Source organism: Lissotriton helveticus, chromosome 7, assembly GCF_964261635.1.
Source record: "Lissotriton helveticus chromosome 7, aLisHel1.1, whole genome shotgun sequence".
Classification (NCBI taxonomy): Eukaryota; Metazoa; Chordata; class Amphibia; order Caudata; family Salamandridae; genus Lissotriton; species Lissotriton helveticus.
In genome coordinates this window covers 1,928,052,298-1,928,070,874 of record NC_136068.1, presented here as the reverse complement: position 1 = coordinate 1,928,070,874, position 18,577 = coordinate 1,928,052,298, and the positions used below count along the sequence as shown (strand labels likewise).

Sequence of the window (18,577 nt, the reverse complement as noted above, 5' to 3'; positions counted from 1 at the left end):
GTGTGGCCGGAGGAGTGGGTGGGCGTTGTGACGAGTTGTTGGTTGGTGAGGTTATCGATCAGGGTTGTGTAGTTGCTGTCCTTGTTGTTCTCAAGGTGAAAGTTCAGGTCTCTGAGGAGGATGTAGTCGGTGGAGGTCAGGGCGTGCGTGCTGATGAAGTCGGTGATGGAATCGCTGGACTGGGGATGGGGTCCGGGGGGGGGGCGGTAGACGAAGGTGCCTCTGAGGGGGGAGTTGGGGTCTGAGTGGATCTGGAAATGCATGTGTTCGGCGGTGCCGAGAGGGTCGTCGGTGCTAGTCGAGACCCTGATGCTGTTCTTGTGGACGATGGCAATTCCTCCTCCGACTCCTTTGGTGCGGTCTCTGCGGGTGATCTTGTAGCCGTCTGGGATGGCTATGGCGATGTCAGGTGCGGAAGAGTCGATCATCCACGTCTCTGTCAAGAAGGCGACGTCCGGGGATGTTGTGTCAAGCAGATCCCAGAGCTCGACAGCGTGTTTGCGTGTGGAGCGGGTGTTTGGTAGGTTGCATCGGAGGTGGTTGAGGTCTTTCTTGGCAGGTGGTTCGTCGGGTCTGAGGCTGGTGTAGCTGCAGTTCCGGCAGGTGAAGGGGCCGTACATGCATTTCGGGGCGGCCTTGAAGCCGGTGTGGGTCTGTCCGGAGTTGAGGGCATGCGAGTGCTGGCATCGTAGTGGCTGCGTTCCTTGTGGCGTGTGCGGGTACCAGGGGATCTGGCGCTGGGCGCGGTCCAGGCGTGGACGGGCGCAGACGGGCTTGCCTTAGGCACGCCCGCTGCGCTCGTCCGCTGCGTGGCATATATGGGGAGGTGGGAGGGAGGAGCAACTGGGAGGTGGGAGGCAGGGGCAGCGAATGGGCCATCAGGGGGACGGGGCTGCAGGGGACGCAGCGGCGGGAGCGGTGCGGGCGACTAAGGGAGCAGAAGGCAAAGGGCGCAAAAAAGAGGGGCAACAAGTGGAACAGAAGGCAAAAGGGCACGGAGATGCTGGGGCAATGAATGGAACAGAAGGCAAAAACGGGCACAGGTTTACAAGGGCAGCTTAAGGAACAAAAGGCAAAGACGGGCAGAGACACAGAGACAGCGAGGGTACAGAAAGGAAAACTGGGCAGAGAGACACAGGGACAGCAAGGGGCACAGAGAGAAAAAAACGGCGCAGAACAAGTACCGGCAGTGGGGGAAGACAGAGAACAGCAGTCACAGGCACAACAATGACAATAACGGCAATGCAGGCAATACAGTGAATACAATACACTACAATACAATAAATAGCGGAGATGAACAAACCCTAGGCCTACCACTGGCCACCAGGGATGAGGCGCAGGTGGTAGCCTGCGGATGGAGGAGGGCCTCGAACTTCCTCAGCAGCAGCGGCTGGGGCAGGGACACAGGCAGTGCTGTGCGGAGGGGGAGCAACCTGCCTGGTAGGGTCAAGGGTCGCTCTCCTCACCGCGCAGCGGGCCGCCATATATGGGGAGGTGGGAGGGAGGAGCAGCTGGGAGGGAGGGGCAGCGAATGGGCAGTTAGGGGTGCGGGCCGCAGGGGAAAGCGGGAGCGGTGCGGGCGACTAAGGGAACAGAAGGCAAAGGGCACAAAAAAGAGGGGCAACGAGTGGAACAGAAGGCAAAAGGGCACGGAGATGCGGGGGCAATGAATGGAACAGAAGGCAAAAACGGGCACAGGGTTACAGGGGCAGCTTAAGGAACAAAAGGCAAAGACAGGCAGAGAGACACAGAGACAGCGAGGGTACAGAAGGGAAAACCGAGCAGAGACACGGGGACAGCAAGGGGCACAGAGGGAAAAAAACACCACAGAACAAGTACCGGCAGCGGGGGAAGACAGAGAACAGCAGTCACAAGCACAACAATGACAATTACGGCAATACAGGCAATTCAGTGAATACAATACACTACAATACAATAAACAGCAGAAAAATAGCGGAGATGAACAAACCTACGGCCTACACTGGCCACCAGGGATGAGGCGCAGGTGGTAGCCTGCAGGTGGAGGAGGGCCTCGAACTTCCTCAGCAGCGGCGGCCGGGGCAGGAACACACAGGCTGTGCTGTGCGGAGGGGGAGCGACCTACCTGGTAGGGTCAAGGGTCGCTCACCTTGTAGGCAAAGTTGTCCTAGTTCGCACCGACAACATGACAGCTATGTTTTATATACAAAAACGGGGGGGGGACACTCTCTCCAACTGTCACACCTCTATCAAGCCATTTGGAAGTGGGCCATTCACTACAAAATCTATCTCCTAGCAGAACACCTCCCAGGAGTAAACAATCAGATTGCAGACCTTCTCAGCAGACAGAGGCAGCAAATCCACGAGTAGCAACTTCACCCTTTATTTCTCCTCCCATACTTTCAAAGTTGGGGGTTTCCTCAAATAGATCTTTTCGCCACACACGAAAAAGCAAAATGCCCAAGCTTCGCCTCCAGGTATCCACACCCGCTCTCCAAAGGCAATGCACTATGGATGAACTGGTCAGGGATATTTGCCTGCACTTTTCCGCCTCTCCCACTCATTCCTTTATTGGTTTGGAAACTCAAACTTACATCCCTCACAGTGATTCTAGTAGCTCCCACATGGGTCCGTCAACTTTGGTTCACGACCCTGTTGGAGCGATCACTAGTTCCACATCAAAAGCTGCATCTCGCATCCAGTCTCCTCACACAGAGTCATGGAGAATTCAAACCCAGATCCCAAAGAACTCAACTTGGCGCTCTGGCTCCTGAAGTCATAGAGTTTGGTTATGTGAATCTTCCACCAGACTGTATGAACATCATCAGGGAGGCCTGAAGGCCTACTACAAGAGCTTGTCATGTAGCTAAATGGAAGCGGTTTGTTATTTATTGTAATAATAACAACATCAAAGTATCATTTGTTATTTGTTACACTTGCAGCGGTCAGAATTAGCTTACACTTATATCTGTTTAAATCTCTCTGCAATAGCTACGTATCTGCAAAACAGACAACACTTATCTCTCTTTAGAGTACCAGTTATCAAAGCTTTTATGGAAGACTAAAAAGAGTTATACCACCAAGACTTTCACCTGCCCCAATGTGGAATCTTAACATAGTCCTCTCACGATTTATGGGCCTACCTTTTGAACCCATACATAAATGTGAACTGCGATTTCTCTCGTGGAAAATCACTTTCCTCATGGTAATCACTTCACTGAGGAGAGTGGGTGTGCTACAGGCACTAACCATAGAAGAACCTTTTCTCCAGCTTCACAAAGACAAAGTGGTTCTTCGTACCAACCCTGAATCTACCTAAAGTAGTTTCTGCCTTTCACATCAATCAATCGGTTGAGTTACTCGTGTTCTTTCCTCAACTGGATTTAGTGGCAGAACGAGCTCTACACACTTTGGATGTCAGAAGAGCCCTCTAACACTACATAGAAAGAACAAAGTCATTCCGTAAGACTAAACAACTTTATGTTGCTTTTGCTCCACCTCAGAAGGGCAATCCTATTTCCAAATCAGGTATTGCAAGGTAGATCCTTAAATGTATTCAACCCTGTTATGCAAAAGCATAGAGAACTTTAACAATACCCCTAGAGCGCATTCCACTTGCAAAATAGGGGCTACTACAGCTTTCTTAGGAAACATTCCCATAGTCGATATTTGTAAGGCTGCAATATGGTCTACACCACACACATTCACCAAGCATTATTGTATAGATGTGTTAGCAAGACAACAAGCTAATGTAGGCCAGTCAGTACTTAGAACACTCTTTTCAAACAACTGCAACAGCTACAGGTTAGCCACTGCTTTGGGAGTTACTGCTGTATAGTCTATGCAGAGCATGTGATCTACAGCTCACAGGCCTTGAATGGCTAATGTTCCTTGCCCAGTAAGCATCTGTTCTATGCATGTAGAGCTGTAGATTCACATGCGTCCACCCTCCTCCCAGGGTACCTATACCTGTTGCAGTTCTCTCTTACTTTATATCCATACGCATGGACATCTCTATTCTACTCTTACTAACTCCATTCTCACCCTCTGCGGGAATACAATCTAACAATGGAGTTGATGCCCATGCGCACTATCACCAAAAGGAGTCACCTACCTTTTGACTGGAAAGACTTCTTCGAAGAAAAACAACTTGCAAACATCCGGACCAAACACTAGGTGGCAGGAGTATGCAAAGCATGTGAATCTACAGCACTACATGCCAAGACCAGAGCTAGTAACATTATCCTTTATGCATTTTGTGATGCCCATTTAGCTCTTGGGGGTGCTTGTCAGAAGAATATACAGTACAGTCAGGATGGCCTGAAAGCAGTTCAGTTCTCCAGGAAAATACCGCTCTCCCCGTTTGCCAACACTCTCTGTGAGGGGTCAGTTCACTCTGCATAGTCTGTGGCCCCTGGCAGCACATGTATAACAGAACTGGGGCAGCTCTTAACATGGAGGTGCAGTTTATATTTCTCTTTTTGCTTGGCATTGTGGATCCCTGAAGCTCCTGCATGTTTAGTTTACATTGCAAAATGTATTTCATGGAATTCCTAATGTGCATTTCGCTCTTCTTGGAGCACTAGAAAATATATTTTATTTCTTTTTAAATGTGCTATGAAATCTCAGACGGGTTTGAAGGTTCATTGTTTTTTAATTCAATAACGCTCTATTTTGGAGAATTAGTAACTTTACATTTCCAGACCTTTGCTCACTTTTTACATCTTTTCACTACTTTATTACTACCTTGTAATGTATTTTTATATTTATCGAAATTTGAAAAAACACCATATTAGAATAAGTAAGAGTTGCTGATGGGTCCAGCAGAGTTTCTTATCCATAATCTACAGGGCAGAATGCATGATCTGCCAACCCACTGTGGTATTCAATCATTCTCACCAGAGCTTCCCAATTCTTCATCCAGTTGTATTTCCCAACATATTTACTTTAATGGATAATAACTTGCTTGAGACCCTTTGCAGAAAAAAAACAATAATGCACCCTAAAACTGAGTCATCAAGTGGTAGAGCTACTGATGAACCTCTGTGCTCTACAGAAAGGTAGCGACGTATGATTGAATCTTAAAGTTCAGCATACTGTCCTTATAGGGACGTAATGTTTAGCTGCCAGCGTACTGTGATGTACTGGGTGGTAAGCAAAAAAGACCCTGCATCTTCTACAAGTGGATCACAAGTAATCATGCACTATTCAGGATTATCGAAAAAGAAGACTTTAAAATTGTAACCGCTTTTAAATGTCTCAACAGGTTTACTGGCTCTGAGCCCTGACGTGTTTGTGATGCCAGACCAAGAGTCTGATAACTCTTTCATGGATGCCCTCACTGCTGGAGGAGGCGAGAACAGCTCCTGCTCCACTGCAGGTACATCTCAACCTTCGGGGGCTGAATTTTGCATCTTTCCCCACTGGTTCCACTCATTCCAAATCATTAGACAGTTGTGGCCGCTCAGGTTTTTGTTGCATAAAACTCCGCAGTTCTTCAGCTGCCTTCATCTTCATTCCGCGGTGTCCAGCATTTTGAAACATTCATACATCTCAGTGCTCATCTTGTTTCACAAGGACTGCTGCATTGAACCAACTATGCTCTTCATCCAAACATGGAACAAAGCAGGCTTCTGGGAGACTTCCATGAGAAGAAACTAACCGGTACCCTTCAGGACAACCTTATCATCAGGCACTAACTATAGAAGAACCTTTTCTCCAGCTTCACAAAGACAAAGTGGTTCTTCGTACCAACCCTGAATCTACCTAAAGTAGTTTCTGCCTTTCACATCAATCAATCGGTTGAGTTACTCGTGTTCTTTCCTCAACCGGATTATCATCAGGGTTCATCATGAACAGCCCAGAGAAGACCTTACTCTGAAGTATAAATGCTAATACAGAGTCAGAAGGTTTCTAGATGGGCTTCCTGCATGTAGATTGAGTTCAGCACATACTTCTGGATTGGGATGCGGCCTGAGTAATTACCAGTGGCTGCGAGTAATTCAAGCATTCCATCCATCACTCTTCTCTATGCTTTAGACTTTCCATTGAAAGATTTCTAGTATAACAACTGCTAAAAGAATCTGAGCTAGTGTGATCGAAAACAAGTTGCAGGTGGAAGAGCGCTACGGACAGGTAAACGTGCCGTCATGAATTGTTCCCATGAGCTGGGCCCCTTTTAATAAATAGAACAAACAAAGGGCCCCTGATTGAATTATAGAGAGCGGGATGGGGGAATAAACAAATAAAAAAATCACGCGCCTCCCCATATGCACACACAAGGTAGTGAATCACAAGTATTTCCCTAAGTATTAATATTGCTTCATTTATTGTACAAGAACAAAGTATATTGAGAATAAATTCATATATTATTCATATCGTCAAGAAAAACACATAATAGCTCATTTCCATTGTCTCATTATTTTGTACCCTGCCATCCGTCTCATAAAAATGCATACCTAACACGCTGCCCTTAACCAGCACATAAAACACACTCCTACCTAACACGCTGCCCTCAACCAGCACATAAAACACACTCCTACCTAACACGCTGCCCTCAACCAGCACATAAAACACACTCCTACCTAACACGCTGCCCTCAACCAGCACATAAAGCACTCCTACCTGACACGCTGCCCTCAACCAGCACATAAAACACTCATACCTGACACGCTGCCCTCAACCAGCACATAAAACACACTCATATCTAACACGCTGCCCTCAACCAGCACATAACACACTCATACCTGACTCGCTGCCCTCAACCAGCACATAAAACACACTCCTACCTAACACGCTGCCCTCAACCAGCACATAAAACACTCCTACCTGACACGCTGCCCTCAACCAGCACATAAAACACTCATACCTGACACGCTGCCCTCAACCAGCACATAATACACACTCATATCTAACACGCTGCCCTCAACCAGCACATAACACACTCATACCTGACACGCTGCCCTCAACCAGCACATAAAACACACTCCTCCCTAACACGCTGCCCTCAACCAGCACATAAAAATGCCTAAATACATATATTACAGAACAATGTTCAACAGAAAACAAAATTCCATAATATTCAAGAACATATCATCTTAACATCAATCATATATAAATGTTGTCACCAAAAATACATCTTCTCAATTTTTAATCTATTCACAGCTTATTGTATCCTCAGGTTACTGTGACTACTTGCATTAAAAATATATCCTTATTGTAGGACTATTGGGGCCACCGTTCTCATCCTCTGATCAATTGATTAATTGTAATACATGCTGACGCGTTTCGGTGGAAAACTGAATAACCATTCACCTTACTCAGGGCAGAATATTGATTTTTGATTTAGTTATTTGGTTATTCCTTTTTTAATAGAGCCTAGTCATACAATTTTATGGGCAAAGCTAGTGCATGCCTCGCAGGAAATTGGCTTTTCCAGCTTCAGACTTCTGTATATCCCTTGGTTCTCAAAAAGCAAACACAGATTCATCCCCTATAGAGAGAAATCTACTTTCCAATAAAACACACCAGGCAACCACAAGCAAATGGCTGCATATTTACCCAAAGATTGCAGATTTTTCCTCACTCTACACTCCAAGATCTCAAGTGAAACATTGTGGTGGCATGCCCGACATGCCATGATCGTGTACCTAAGACACATGCTGAATGAAGCACTCTCGTCTCCTCTCCCATAACTCTATAACAGGTACACATAGCAGAGGGAAGTTCACCATGACACTACCAGATCATCTGTCAGGACACCCAACTCTTCTCATAGTGGGCATACTAGAAGCATTCACTTTCCCAGCCAGACATACAAGTGTGTCTGTAATTCCCCTGAACAGTTCCATACTAGTGGCAGGTACTTCCTGGACAAATGCTAGATAACATACCTGAAAGCATGCTGTTATCCAAAAGAAGACAGATTTACATTTGTCTCTACTCATGATGTAATTCCTGTCAGGCTGCCTTGAGTTCCAATGTCTGGCACCAGAAATGACCTCTTTGCTGTTCTTGACAGCTGATGCAATACCTCGAGCATCTGCGTAAACCATTGTGCTAGCTCTCCTCTAACTTTGTTATGTTATTTAATTTTATGTTTGATTATGTGCATTTCATACAGAACTTGTCCACCGAACAGGATTTTACGGGTCTGTGTGTACCTTGCTACCATCCTGGGGATTGCACCCATCAGAAAAAACGGTAACGGCCCTCATCAGCCAGGCTAGCTTGAATCCAGTGACAAAGTGAACAAGGGACCCACGTCTGGGCATACCCTGCCAACTTAGGGCGAACAAAGCAAACACTCAGCGATGCTAGACGGAGAATCTTTTCTTCCACTGGAATCAAGCTAGCCTGGCTGATGAAGGGTGTTACCCATAAACCGGTGCCAGGATGCTTGTTTCCGACTCAGGGAAGACCTGGCTTGAAAGTTTGGGCTGGACTATTCCCATGAGGCACAGGTCAAGACTGATTTGCATATAGCTGGGTCTGAACTGAGGTGGCGAAGTGAGCTAAAGAATGATGATGGATTAAACCCAGATCTGTGATTGGGGGCGAGTGTCTGAAAGTTTCAGTACTTACTCTGTCCATCACTTCTTTGTGCTTGCTTTATAAATAAGGAAAACATCACCAGCCGCTAGTCATAACTTATTACAGGCGACTTCGATATCACCTTTGAAGAGTACAACACCACCAAGGTGTTTCCTCTCGATTGATGTGTAGGAAACAGAGCAGGCTGAAAAAGCAGGCATTGTTTGCAATTGAACCCTTGGGTGTACAGGAACATCAGATAAACCTCAGAAGAAGTGGAGTGACCAGAGAACCACCTCCGACATGGCCCACCTTTCAAAGAGCACCTTCAATGGTGAGTCCCTTCCCATAAACAAGGACCCACTCAGGCGTGTGCTGACAGCGGATGCTGCACTCCTTGCAGCCCTCCGCAAAGTTTGTATTTACCACTGCTCAGAGAGACCATGTTTCCACTTAGAGAACAGCCTTATAATCAAAAAGGACATGAAGTCAAAGGTCTGCTTTGGCAAAAACAAAATCCAGAGAAGTGGCTGTCATCATGGTAAAACAACAGATTTAAGAAGAACAATAGAGTATGAGACGATAAAATTAAGCATTGCTCCTTATAAAATACTGCTGATTCCCCAGAAAAGACTCAAACTAAAATAAATAAAAAAAACATTTGCTTGAATGAACTGGCTGTACTTTTCAATCGGAATAATAATAATACCACAAGAATACATAGTATTATAAGAAGTTAAGTACTCTCTGCCATACATTATAAGGATATTGTAGTCCGCTTGGAATTCCATAATCTTATAAAGGCACAAAGCCTACACCCCAGAGCCTCTGTATGTCACAGAACTCCTCGTTGACTTGCAATATCCTTATAATGTGAAATAGTGGTTACTTTATCCCCTATACATCACTCAGAGGCGGTTGCCACTGTGTTGTGCATGAGCTAGAGTTTCCATATTTGGTTTGCTAATAACTTTGGCGTAGTTTAATGAATCTTCATGAAACGTTCCCAAAAAAGTTCACCCACCTCCGCTCCTTCCTGGAAAGTTTCAAGATGATCAGTCAAGTGGGAGCTGAGAAAAAGGATGGGTCCTAAAACACTTTCTTCTCCTATGAATTCCCCATAGGAAACATTAGACCACGATACAGAATTACACCACATTTTGTAGGAACCTAGATCTTTACCCAGAAAGTGGGTTTTTTGTGATTTGGTGTAAATTTGCTCAGTAGGTTTTGAGAAATGAAGTTTCAAAATGTATAGATATACTAACAGTTGGTCCCACAGGACTCCGACGAGAGTCCAGTCGGACAGCAAATTAAAAAAACTGGAGCAATCTGATTGGTTACAAGTACCTTTTTCCCTGTCGGGTGACTCTCTCCTGTGGGACACACAGTCCCGAAGGAGCGAGTGATTTGATAGCCAGGCTGCAACATAAAAGGAAATATTGCAGCCTCTAATGCAGGACACGGGTACTCAGTCCCTGTGTCCAGAAAATATAAAAAGAAGATTGTAGAGGGAAGGGTACAGGCCTCGAGGGGGCAAAAATCATAGCATGGCAGCAAAGATATTGTAGTAAAATATTACTTTACCTTAAAAAAACATAGAAATTAGCTTAAAAAACAAAGATTAAAGTGGGTAGGTAGTAAGATTTTAACTTGCACTAAAAAAACCTTAGAAATTCACTAAAAAATCACTATGTTTAAAAAACAAAAATTCAGAAATTCACCAGTTACACATAACTGACATAAGTATAACATGCGGTTATACTCTGCTTTATGAACTCACAAATTACATAATTAATTGCCTTTTGAAATCCATGGGGGTGCAAGTTATACTGCTGTTAGTTACATTCATCTGGTGAATTTCAAAATTTTTTTTTTCACAACAATTTTATTGATAAAGATGAGCATATGAAATAGAGTGGTACCCCACAGTCAGGATGGTACCACCAACATACCGATACAATCATGAAATAGGACTGAGTGTCCAGTCGAGGAACCAATGTAACTCAAGGATACCAAGAAACATTTTCCCCTTCTTTATCTTTTCGGTTACTTACCCACCCAACTCCCAGAACCCTCCCTGGAACCCACCCTAACCCCATGCATGTGTGTACGTACTGTGCCGATGCAAAGTCCTGATGTGGCAATTGTGTGTGTGGGAAACGGGGTCACCGGGCCACATGGGGCTAAAGGTCTTCCTCCTGTTCCGCTGGGGGGTCCAGTGTCAAGCCCCTGTAGTCCGCCCACCTCCTCCATACCTTAAAGTGCTTACGGGGCATCCCCGTGCTTCAAAGATCGGTCTCTCCAGACCCATGCAGAAGTCCATGCCAGCCTTCCATGCACTCAGGGGGGGGGCCTCACATCTTTCCATGCTCGGGCTAGGTCTCTTTTGGCTACCACTAGCCCCAGAAGGAGCAGGTGTCTCTTGTAGACATTGCCACCAACCCCCTCCAGGATGTGCAGTAGGCCCAGACGATGAGTACGGGGGAGGGTCCAGCCCAGCACCTCCGACAAGCAGCCCCATACACCCCTCCAGAAGCCAACCAGTCTGGGGCACGACCATACTGTGTGGAGCAACGTACCCATCTCCACCCCACATCGCAGACACTCCGGGGACTCAATCAGACCTGCCTTCCACAGGCGCTCACGTGTATAGTAGGCTCTATGAAGAATTTTAAATTGTATAAGTCGAAACCGTATTGCAATAGCCGCTCCCCTCGGGGATTCCAAGGCCTCTCGCCAATCATCTTCATCTAGTTGACCGATATCAGCCTCCCAGGCCGTCTTCAGTGGAAGAAGGGTGGAGGAGCAATGGGTGACCATTGTCTGGTAGATGCGTGAAACTTTTTTATCCCCAAGGTCACCCATAAAGACCTTCGCTTCAATTGGGCTAAATTCCGGGAGTGAGTCAAGGTTGGCAAGACTGGGCATCAGTGCATGCCGGAATTGTAGATATCGAAAAAATTGAGATTGGGGCATATCGAATTCGGTACTAAGGGCCTGGAAAGACTTGAGCGTCGCTCCGGACATCACATGGCCCAGCTGCGAGATACCGATCGCGTCCCAGCCATCGAAGCCTGATAGCTTGGACAGTTCGGGCAGCATGCCGTTACGCCACAAGGGCGTTTCCGCGGTCAGTCTGCCCCACCAGCCCATGCGACGCAAGGCCTGTCGCCACACTGCAAAGACAAGTCGAGTAACCCTCGGCAGCGAGCGACGCAGTCGGGGTGAGTAGAGGATGGTGTGGAGCGAGTTATCGCCCATCAAAGCACGTTCCAGGGCATAGGCTGGATCCCCACCGTCACCATACCACCATTCATTCAGAATGAGAAGATGCGCGGCTTGATAATACGACTGTAAATCTGATGTGGCCAAGCCCCCACAGTAGGTGGACAAAAAACACGTACGCAGCGCCACTCTGGCGGCACCCCCAGCCCAAAGAAAGCGGCCCAACACTGAGTTGACCTGCTTAAACCATTGAGGCGGGATAGGATACGGATGATTCTGTAGTTGGTATAGGAGGCGCGGTAGCGCCACCATCTTGAAAATAGCGGATCGGCCAAAGATTGACAGGGGCATCCGAGACCAAGTCTTGACATCCGTCTGTACCCGCTCCCAGACGGGCATTAGATTACGTTCCCAGGCAGTGTCCGCCGAGTCCGAAAGAAACACTCCAAGGTACTTCAGACCGGTCGTAGCCACTCGCAACCCCGAAGCCCAGGGATCCGTCACCGTGCCTCCTCCTAGTATCCACAGCGTGGATTTATGTAGGTTCAGATATAAGCCTGAAGCCTCCCCAAACAGTTGCATAACCTCTAGGACACGCGGGCCCGAGTGCTGCAAGTCGGTAAGGAAGAAGAGGACATCGTCCGCGTATAACGCAATCCTATCCGACAGGGTGGCACTCCACTGAAAGCCCCGTATCAGCGCATCTTGGCGCACTCTGGCAGCTAGAGGTTCCATGGCCAATGCAAATAAATAGGGGGAAAGAGGGCATCCCTGTCTGGTCCCACGGCCGATGGGGAACATCTCCGATACTGCCCCGGCGACCCGCACCGAGGCTGTGATGTCTGTATAAAGGAGTTTGATGTATGACAGGAAAACTGGGCCCAGGTTAAGACAGCGCAGTAATGCAAATAGGTACGACCAGCTAACAGAGTCGAAGGCCTTGTTGATGTCGGCCAGCAACAACGCCGCCTGGTCCCCCAAGACCCCAACAGCGTCGATCGCCGCCTGTGCGCGTCGGATATTATGTCGCGTTGCCCTGTGAGGCATAAAACCTGCTTGGTCCGAATGGACCAAGTCCGGTGAATTTCAATTTTTGATGTTGTTTTGAAACGGTAGTACTTTTTTTTAGTGAACATATACATAGGTACATATAACTTCCTGTATTTGACAATTTTCAGGTATTGTACTGTGTCCCCCACCGCATGATGGCACCACCTCTTACTGGTGTCAGAAAATTATAAATCTAAAAAATGGTTAATTGTAGACTAGAGGAACATAATATGGATCACATATTTTAAGGCAAAACAAACAAAACAAGCCTTGGCAAAGCCAATAGTTCTTTGCTTTTCAATAGCTTTTGGCTTTAGCAATCTGGTGGGAGTGGCGAACGGGGGCAGGGAGGGAGAAGCAGGGAAAGGGGGAGAAGAATCAGAGATGGGAGGGCAGAGGAAGAGGAACAGACGAGAGGGTACCCACCCTCTCGTATGTTCCTCTTCCTCTGCCCTCCCATCTCTGATGGGAGGGAAGAGGAACAATGCTCGTACACAGATATTCAAAATCACAAAGCACACGTGCTTTTTTCAGTTAATATAAATTTGAAATAAACAATTGCTCTGAACTCAACCCCAACATTGCGGGTTTTTTTTGCCTTTAAAGTGCTCCGAAATGGCATGTTGGCAGTGCCAACATTATACAAAGCCATTGTAGTCTAGAACTTGGGGTGAACTGAATTGAATGAGGACTACAGTTCCCATTATGCACCGGGCTTCTAAATAAAGGTCCAGGAGAAGAACTTTGTGCCCCCAGTGACAATTGTCTATGCCACAGACTACAGCGTATCCCAATGATATATTGTTACACATGGGCTGTAATTTATCGGAATAAGGTTTGTCTAGCCTGCTCTGCAAGGCATTGACCAGCGAGATAACAGTGTTTTAAAAAGATAAGCTGTTTGCAGGAGCGTCGTATGGCTTTTTGCGGCACTCCGGCTGGCACTGGCTGGGCTGCCTCTGTAAACTGACACCACCTGCATTAGTGATTAAGCAGCTTTTATTGGACGTGGGCTCGCTCATGTTTTGGCCATTAAACAATAAACAGGAACGGAGCGATTGTATTACGGCCAGAAACCAACCAAAGAAATAGTGCTCTAAAAGTAACATAAATGGCCAGAAGTGAAATGAGACATGTAGCATGGCCAGTGTCCATGGGAGGGAACAGCACACCACAAGGAGGAACAAATGGCAATGATTCACCACTGGAAAGCAAGGAATTTCGAAAGGCACACAAAGGAACGAATGGAAAGCGATGGGCATGCTGAAAGTCCACAGAGTAGGTACAGCATGTCTCCAAGATACAGCGCATGCACTGCCTAGGCTTGACCAAAAATAGTAGGGTAACTTGACTGCACATGAAAGCAATAGTATCACCAATATATGATTTATGTACAAGCCCTCTAGAACTGGGCAGCCTTCTCTGACACGCTAAGTCATTTAACAATCTGGAATGAGTAAGTATAACATTATCTTCAATAGATTGTAAAGTTTGGAAATGTTTACTGCTCAATATTGCTGCCCACCTCTGATCCAGCCCAGTGCTAAAAACAAAGTTAAAAGACCTATACCTCATCTTGATTCTTTTTCCCATGTTACATTTGCCAAATTGCATTGTGCAACATCCAGTACAAGCATGTACTTTTGTCTGTTAAAATAAAACCACATCAATTCTTTAAAAGTCATCAGAGGAGGCCTAACAAAAGGAATTGACCTGATTGGCTGACATATTGGTCTATCAATTCTTCAAATGTTACTAACTGCCCATTATGGATTAGGTGGCCGACGGCCGAGCGACCAGCCCGCTCCCAGGGTCACAAGTCTTGTCTGGAGATTTGACCAGGACCTTTAGGAAGGCCTAGATGCTGAATGGAGGGAGCCATCGTCCCCTCGTTACACACTGCAGGGCCACCCATACAAAGTGGGGAAGCTCTCTCGACGGGTGAGTCCCTGGCACAGTCAATGCTAGAACGGCCACACAATCAACAGGGGTTCAGCTGACCCAGTGTCGTCCAGCCTGTGTCCTGCCAATCAGTGGGCAAGCCATTGTAATTGAACATCTAGGAAATATCTTTCAAATCAGTGGCACCCAGACCCCCAAACACCGGAAGGACCTGTAGCTTTGATAGGGCCACTCTGCTTTGGCAGTTTTGTCATATGAGGTTCCCCACCGTCTTAACCAAATCCTGAAAGACCGTCCGTCGGGGGTACCTCCCGGAGGGTAGCAACGTGGTATGAAAGGTGGGGGAGCATCACCATCTTCACAAGAGCCATTAGTCCCTTTACAGATAGTGGCAGCGATTTCCAGAAGGTAACTTGGTCCCGAAGGAATGACATCGTAGCAGTGAGTGTAGGAGAGCAGGGTCTGCTTTCCTATGGTCACCCCACTTTTTGCTTTTTGCTTCACTGGTTTTCGACTTAATGTGGCTGGGGGCCTGCTAATCAGACCCACAGCCCTGCTGCTCTCGCTCTAAATTAAACACCATGTACTTTAGGTACATTACCAATTGGCTATTGAGTCACCTTATCAGCCCCTGTACAGTGTACTATAGGTACCCAGGGCATAGGTGCACCCAAGGCCTACCAGGGGCTGCAGCATATCTTTTGCCACCCCTGGCTGGCCATCCAAACTGACACAACTGGCTGATCACTCAGCTGGGACAAGGTCGTGTAAACACCCCTTGCTTAGATATAGTATACCTATGTCTAAACCTATATCTGGACACATATAGCCTTATAAGTCACTCCTATGGCAGGCCTTAACAATCCTGGAGGCAGAGTGCTTGGTTTTATGTGAGATGGTGCTCTAGCATGAGCTGAGTCTGTCTGCATCTTTCGGAACCATGTCCTTATAGCTGTTCCATGATATTGCCATACCATATACTCTTAAGTGCATTATGAACCTCACGGTTAAATGCTAACTTTGGTTTGGCTTTATCAAAACATGTCGTGTAAGGTGTCATACGCTTTAGAATACTACCTCCTCGCCAGTCCTGGCGACGGGGATAGCATTCCACCCTTCTAGAGGGAGAAGACATGTTACTTTCCTTAAACGCGGTTAAAATCCACCAGAGCCCCAGCATCACAAAGTGGATGCTGCTGCCACAGACACAAGTCTGGCCTCCTGCTGCTGGCCAAAACTTCGGCAGGGGAGGCCTGGACAAAAGGTTTCCTGTCACAAGAAGGTGCTAGCACCACCCCAGACAGGAGATAGTGGATTGAGGCAGGGAGTGATGAAAGAAACGAGACATGCCTGGGGCGCACAAGGTGCCCCATGCATAGGCCAGTTCAAACCGGTGCTGGGGCACGCCAGCCCCAGCTCTGGCGCGAAACTGGACAAAGAGAAAGGGGTGTAACCACCCCCTTCCCTGGTCCGACCCATAGGAGGGACCTAGCAGGTAATCCTCCCCTTGATTTGGAATAAAGGTAGGAGCTGCGTCCTAAGACATCAGATTAACCTGACTGAAACTTTGAAACAGAACTCTGGACCTTCTACCATCTACTTTACAAGAAGATACTGAAGAATCTCCCTTGTGGCCAAGGAGTGGACATCCTGCGCAAGCGCTCAACGACTTGCTTTGTCCGACGCTCCCGCCGGAGCCCGACCACAGAGCCTGACAAGACCCGGACTTCCAGACTTCCTTCAGCCCGATCCACAGCAAAGCTGAGACCCGTGGAGGCGACGTATAACGTGGGACCGGCCATCTTGAAAAGACTGCGAGACGCTTCCTGTGCAGCACCCGAGGCACCCTCAAAGCTGTGCATTGGGGATTGAGAAGCCGCAGCCCCGAGCATCAACTGCACCAAAGCACACCCCTCCACACTCACCGAGTGCTGCGTGGGGCCCTTTTGCATTTTCCTGCTCGACGCGTCTGTCCGGTCCCTTGCCCGTTGGCTAGTGGCCTCTGTGACGACGAAACCCAAAATCTACACCATGGTCTGGTTGCTCCAGACTGGCCCTTGCTTCCCTGCGAAGGAGAAGCCCCTCAGTCCTTGCTGGCCTGAGTAAGAAGCCCTCTCCAGTTCCTGCGTGGGTTGCCTTTGCCAAGGCTTGTTGACTCCAATCCGGAAGCCGACACCGCCGACAGCGAGAGCCTTCGTGGGTGAGTCCGTGCCTAGCTCCTGGTCATTGTCGATGCCCCCTGGTCCACGTGGCAGCAGAGACAAGCTTCGCGACAACCACCTGATTGCGCCCGACATCGCCTGGTTTCTTCCTGGTTCCATCCTGGTCACTGACTAGTGACCCAGACTCTGTCCCCTCTGCTTTCAGGTACTCTCCATCTTCGATCCACCCTTGGATCCAACCGGACTCTTCTCTCCTGGTCGCCTGCAGCATCTTTTCTCCAGGGCTCCATAGAACTCCATGACGAAACCCGACACACTTTGACACCTATGCACCCTCTTCCTGTGGGTGAGGTAACGCGAGTACTGCGGTGCTCCTGTAGAGATTTACATCCCTAGTGTTCTAGTTTTAAGCGGTTAAGTTCTAGTCCAGTCGGAAGACTTCCAAAACTGCAACTTTCTAACTTTTACGCACCATTGACTTCTATTGGTGCACGCGTGTGCATTTAGGCACTGCACCCGCATCCTGTGGGCCTCCCACTTCCTAACTGCTGTTAGTCCAGTGTAGCCCCAGCGATTCACAATCGTTCGTGACGTGGTTCTTATACCACTATTTTAGTATATGGCTTTACGGGCCACCAGGGCATATCAATATTTGTGCAACTTTTGTATGTTATATAAGTTACTCTGTTTAACGCTTGTGCTTCTGCCCTCCTAAAGAGTACAGAGGATTATTCTAGTAATAAATACATATATTTTTATAATATATAACTTGTGTGGTGTCCTTTCATTTGGTATTAAAAGGATTGCATATGGTAAAACAGCTGGCTTCACATGCCCTCTTGAGTTTAGCCTAAGACTGCTTTTGTCCATGCTACCCCTAGGATAGCTGGTCTATAAGGTTGACTTACAACCAATCACCATAAGGGTTGTTTGGACTGGTGCAAGGTGCTCACTAGAATAGTGAACATCACATACCAGGCCAACTTCTCACAGTGAGTTTCCCATCCCATCCAATAAATATGGCTCAGTTTGGAATATTGTAATGCCCAGATAGGGGAATGATCTAGCCCTCCAGTGTACTGGACCTCACTCCATATCTTGCAGGACCAGGAGATAGTGGGGGGTCAAAGGAAACAAGCAGGCCTTGATTGAGCAGGGTTTGAAGCCAAAATCTCCGTACAATGCACAGGTAGTCCCAGGCGAGGGAATCAATTATTTTTCTAGGTATAAGACTGGGGCTGCAGCTCAGGCCATTGTGTTAGTGCCGCCTCCATAACACAGTGCATGTGCCTGATGTTCAGTGCCATGATTCTGCCAAGGACTAAACCGTTCTGATTAACGTGGATTAGGCAGAGAAGAACTTGTTTGACCAAATAAGCCAGTATTTCCTGAGCATTTTATAATCCGTATTCAGAATGGCTGTGGGGCAGGAAGATGTGGGGTTAGTGGGACTCTTTTGGGCTTCAACAGGGAGACCAGTAGTGTTTCCCGGAGGGGGTCCTGAAGTTGTCCCTGCTCCAGCCCGGAATCAAAAGATTTCAAGGTTTAACCAACCGCGGTGCTAACGTGGCTGTATATGTTTAATAGAACTCTGCCAGGAGGCCGTCGGTTCCCGATGTTTTCTCTGTGGCCAGGTCAGTGATGGCTGTTCAGATATCCTCTGCCAAAATAGGAGCATCAATCTCTGCCAGTTCCACCGCTGTAAGAGTGGGGAGGGGGGCACA

General features: G+C 47.5%; 1 protein-coding gene across 5 annotated transcripts in view; it reads left to right on the top strand.

Annotated features, from left to right (window-relative positions):
* The window catches only part of LOC144770906 (uncharacterized), a 330,820-nt gene that overhangs the window by 282,586 nt on the left and 29,657 nt on the right, over nt 1-18,577 (top strand). For 4 of the 5 annotated variants that reach the window (XM_078655698.1, XM_078655697.1, XM_078655699.1 and 1 more), the window contains exon 10: nt 5,246-5,359. The exons of the other annotated variant lie outside the window; for it this stretch is intronic. In XM_078655698.1, the coding sequence (XP_078511824.1) occupies nt 5,246-5,359 (114 nt within the window). The remainder of the gene's footprint in view (nt 1-5,245; nt 5,360-18,577) is intronic. 5 annotated transcript variants of the gene reach the window in all.